The sequence below is a fragment of the Euleptes europaea genome, chromosome 11 (genome assembly GCF_029931775.1).
Source record: "Euleptes europaea isolate rEulEur1 chromosome 11, rEulEur1.hap1, whole genome shotgun sequence".
Classification (NCBI taxonomy): Eukaryota; Metazoa; Chordata; class Lepidosauria; order Squamata; family Sphaerodactylidae; genus Euleptes; species Euleptes europaea.
Genome location: NC_079322.1, coordinates 49,860,619 through 49,864,404, shown reverse-complemented (window position 1 = coordinate 49,864,404; position 3,786 = coordinate 49,860,619). Strand labels below are relative to the sequence as shown.

Here is a 3,786-nt window from a genome sequence, read left to right as displayed (position 1 = left end):
TCAGCTACTTTGGCTAAGATAGGGTGCAAGATTACCAACCAATCCACAGACACTGTTTCTGGTATTGTTGACTACATCTTCCTTATTGAATATGTGATAAGCCTTCTTATATCAAATTAACACATTAATTAAAATCAATCAGGAAACACCACTGTGGGGTGATCAGTATCGCCCATTACTTATGAAACAGCCATCATTTGAAATCATATCAGACAGGAGGAAGTACAAGCTTGACTCCAGAGCACTTTAACAAGGAAGTTCCCTCCCCCCCAAGAGAATGGAATGGAAAAATTGGCCTCCTGGTATAGTCACTCAGCTTCATTCTTGCTCATTCTTCATTCTTTTTCTTTTGGGGAGGAGCTGTGGTTCAGTGGTGTGGCGTCTGCTTTGTACGCTGAAAGTCCCAGGTTCAGCCCTGGAATTTTTCCAGTTAAAAGGTGTTCAAGACCGTGAGATCCGCTGCCAATCAGAGGAGACAGTACTGAGCTTGATACAGCAGTGGTCTGACTGTATAAGGCAGCTTCATGTGTTCTCATGTGTTCCCAACTAAGAGTAATTTCCCCCTTCTCTCAACAGAGAATCTCTTCAGGAAATGGCCGTTCCCAAATCTTTGCTGAATTTTCTGACCTTTACCTTTGGATCAGCAATTGGATTTTTCTTATGCTATATGTTGATCAGCCTAATACTGGAGGAAGAGGTTAAGACTGAGCCTCGCATCCTTTACAACGATCCTCATGGACGTCACTTAGATGATGATGAAAGTGATCAGCTGAATGGACAGATGAATTTCAATGCAGATGCTGGGCAACATAAAGGTATACTTAACGTTCTGTATGGAGCAGCATATTGCTTTCCTTCACAATATAACTTTATTGTCAGTAAGGAAATGTGTCACTTGAGTATCTTTCTAGTAAATAGATGGATTGTTTTATTACATTCAAACTCTTGGACTGCGTAGTTGTGGGTCTTGCGGCCCAGGTTTGGAACCAGCGCCTCCCTTGGCTAAATGAGCTTTCCTTTGAACGAGGGAGTTTAGTGGAAAAGAACCTTTGGATCCAGCTCATAGTGTGCCCAGTCACTTGAGGAGCCAGCCATGAATTTCCACTGGTGGGATTTATTCCCATCAAAGTGTACCTAGGATTGCATTCTAACAGATTTTATAGCTTTGGATATCTGCGATTGAAACAAAGGTCAAACCGCTTAAGATAGAAATTAGAATGGTGTTTGCATAGTTATATTTTTGATGCCTGCTGAAGGCTAAGCTTTAATGTAAAACATAAGCATAAGTGTAAACAGAATAATCCTTTTAACATGCTCTTAAAACCCATAAAATTAACATTGGAGAAAGGGAGAGTTGCCCCCCTGGTCAGCAAAATGCAGTGTTAGAGAGCATTCCTAAGGGAGAGGCGAAAGTTGTTTGGCAGCAGCGTGACCATGCACCAGCATAAGTGCCCACTTATGTCAATCCGACTAAATAGTTGACAGAGGGAATTTTAATCTCTCATTGAAGATTTTGTGTGTATGTCGTTCACAACTTCAAGCAACACCTGCACGGGGATATGTGAAGTCATTAGGTTTGCCAGGTCCCTCTTTGCTACCGACGGGAGGTTTTTTGGGCCAAGCCTGAGGAGGACGGGGTTTGGGGAGGGGAGGGACTTTAATGCCATAGAGTCCAATTGCCAAAGTGGCCATTTTCTCCAGGTGAACTGATCTCTATTGGCTGGAGATCAGTGATAATAGCAGGACATCTCCTGCTAGTACATGGAGGATGGCAACCCTAGAAGTCATCCCTAATCCAAGTGGCTTGAGTGCTACATACTTGATTTTGGGATTAATGCACATGTCAAACATATTGTTTCACGCCAAGAGGGCCTCTAAATTAGGCTGTATCATTTTTATGGTCTGATAGCAAATCTACCCAAATGTATCATTCCATGAACAGAACCTGAAGTTTAATGATGATGTTTAGAATTTGATTTTCTTCCCCAACAGATGAAAACAAAAATGTTGCTGAAGAACTCTATCAGAAGGTGAAAATCCTTTGCTGGGTAATGACTGGTCCTCAGAATCTGGAAAAGAAGGCCAGGCATGTCAAAGCTACTTGGGCCCAGCATTGCAACAAGATGCTGTTCATGAGTTCCGAGGAAAACAAAGACTTCCCAACAGTGGGTTTAGAAACTAAAGAAGGCAGGGACCAGTTGTACTGGAAGACCATTAAAGCTTTCCAGTATGTCCATGACCATCATCTGGGTGAAGCAGACTGGTTCATGAAAGCAGACGACGACACATATGTCGCCCTGGACAACTTGAGGTGGCTTCTTTCGAAGTACAGTCCTGAAGAAGCCATTTATTTTGGAAGAAGGTTTAAGCCGTATGTGAAGCAAGGCTACATGAGTGGAGGCGCAGGCTACGTGCTGAGCAAAGAAGCCCTGCGGAGGTTTGTGGATGCTTTTAAAACCAACAAATGTTCTCACAGCTCTTCCATCGAAGACTTGGCATTGGGCAAATGCATGGAGAGCATTGGCGTAAAAGCTGGGGATTCCCGGGACACCAGTGGCAAAGAAACATTTCATCCCTTTGTGCCTGAACATCATTTAATCAAAGGATACCTACCCAGAACTTTTTGGTATTGGAATTATAACTACTACCCTCCTGTAGAGGTAAGGAACTTGCAAAGAATGTTTTAATACTCTTTTTTGCAAACTAAACTGACCTCTAGAATTTGTCCTTATAATATAATATTTTGGGTCCTTATAATATAATATTTTGGGTTGGATCCCGTAGAAAATTTCTGCTAGTGGGGGATATTTTTTTGCCGATTTCCCTCCTCTGACTGCTCCTCTCCTCAACACGTTCTTGGGTCCTGTCTCCCAGGAATATCATTTTGGGGGGCATTTTGGACTGCAGTGGAAAAAGGGAGAAAATAAGGATGGGAAGAGAAGAGATGAAGCATTTTCTAGTTAAGCTTCTTGATGGTTTTCCAAATCTCTAGAATTTATACCTGCTAATATTTAAAAAGAGCAACATAACTTTGCATCCTGTCTTGGCTTTCATTATATTCTTTTTTTTCTGTTTTGCTTTCCCTTTCGGTAGGGTCCTGGATGCTGCTCTGACCTGGCAATTTCTTTCCACTATGTTGATGCTGCCACTATGTATCAGTTGGAATATCTGTTTTATCATCTCCGGCCATATGGTTATCAATTTAGGTACAATCCTGACTTTCCTAAGAATTTAAAAACACAAAATCTAAGTGACTCAGCAAAAGATGAAACAAAATCCAAAACTGAAGTGGAAAGTCCTCCAAAGGCCTCTAAATTAAAATGACAGCTAGTGCACTGAAGAAGCCTTATGAAATGATGAACTAATACACTGAGCCCGCAGATGGCTAGATGGATTATTTTAAAGTGTCCCTTCAAGTGTCTGTAGACTGCAGGTGCTTGCCTAAGATGTCAGGAAGAAGTTTCACATGCCATGGAGCTGAAAAGCCAGCTTTTTTCCCCCTAGCGAGACATGAAACCTCTTTGGTTGCACACAGACCTCCTACTGCAACCGATAACTGCTGTCCAGATCCACGTGAATATGCAGTATTGTAGATCTCTGAATCAAGATGCAGTATTTTCCAGAGTCTGTTCTTAAAATCTTTTGACTGCTTAGGCTCATCGTGTACCAAGAAACATCTCGAACAGATTCACTCATGAAAATGTATTTCTAGAAAATCTGTTAAATAAACTGCATAGAAGCTGAGGTTCGAATTTTCTTCTGAACGTTTTCAATGATATTGAAAAG

General features: G+C 41.6%; 1 protein-coding gene across 1 annotated transcript; it reads left to right on the top strand.

Moving 5' to 3' along the window:
* Nucleotides 1–580: 580 nt before the first annotated feature.
* C1GALT1 (core 1 synthase, glycoprotein-N-acetylgalactosamine 3-beta-galactosyltransferase 1) lies at nucleotides 581–3,324 on the top strand. The gene is made up of 3 exons (XM_056857088.1): nucleotides 581–815; nucleotides 1,993–2,660; nucleotides 3,094–3,324. Exons 1-3 carry the CDS (start codon nucleotides 593–595, stop codon nucleotides 3,322–3,324), a joined length of 1,122 nt encoding a protein of 373 aa, XP_056713066.1. The 5' UTR covers nucleotides 581–592.
* Nucleotides 3,325–3,786: the final 462 nt, after the last annotated feature.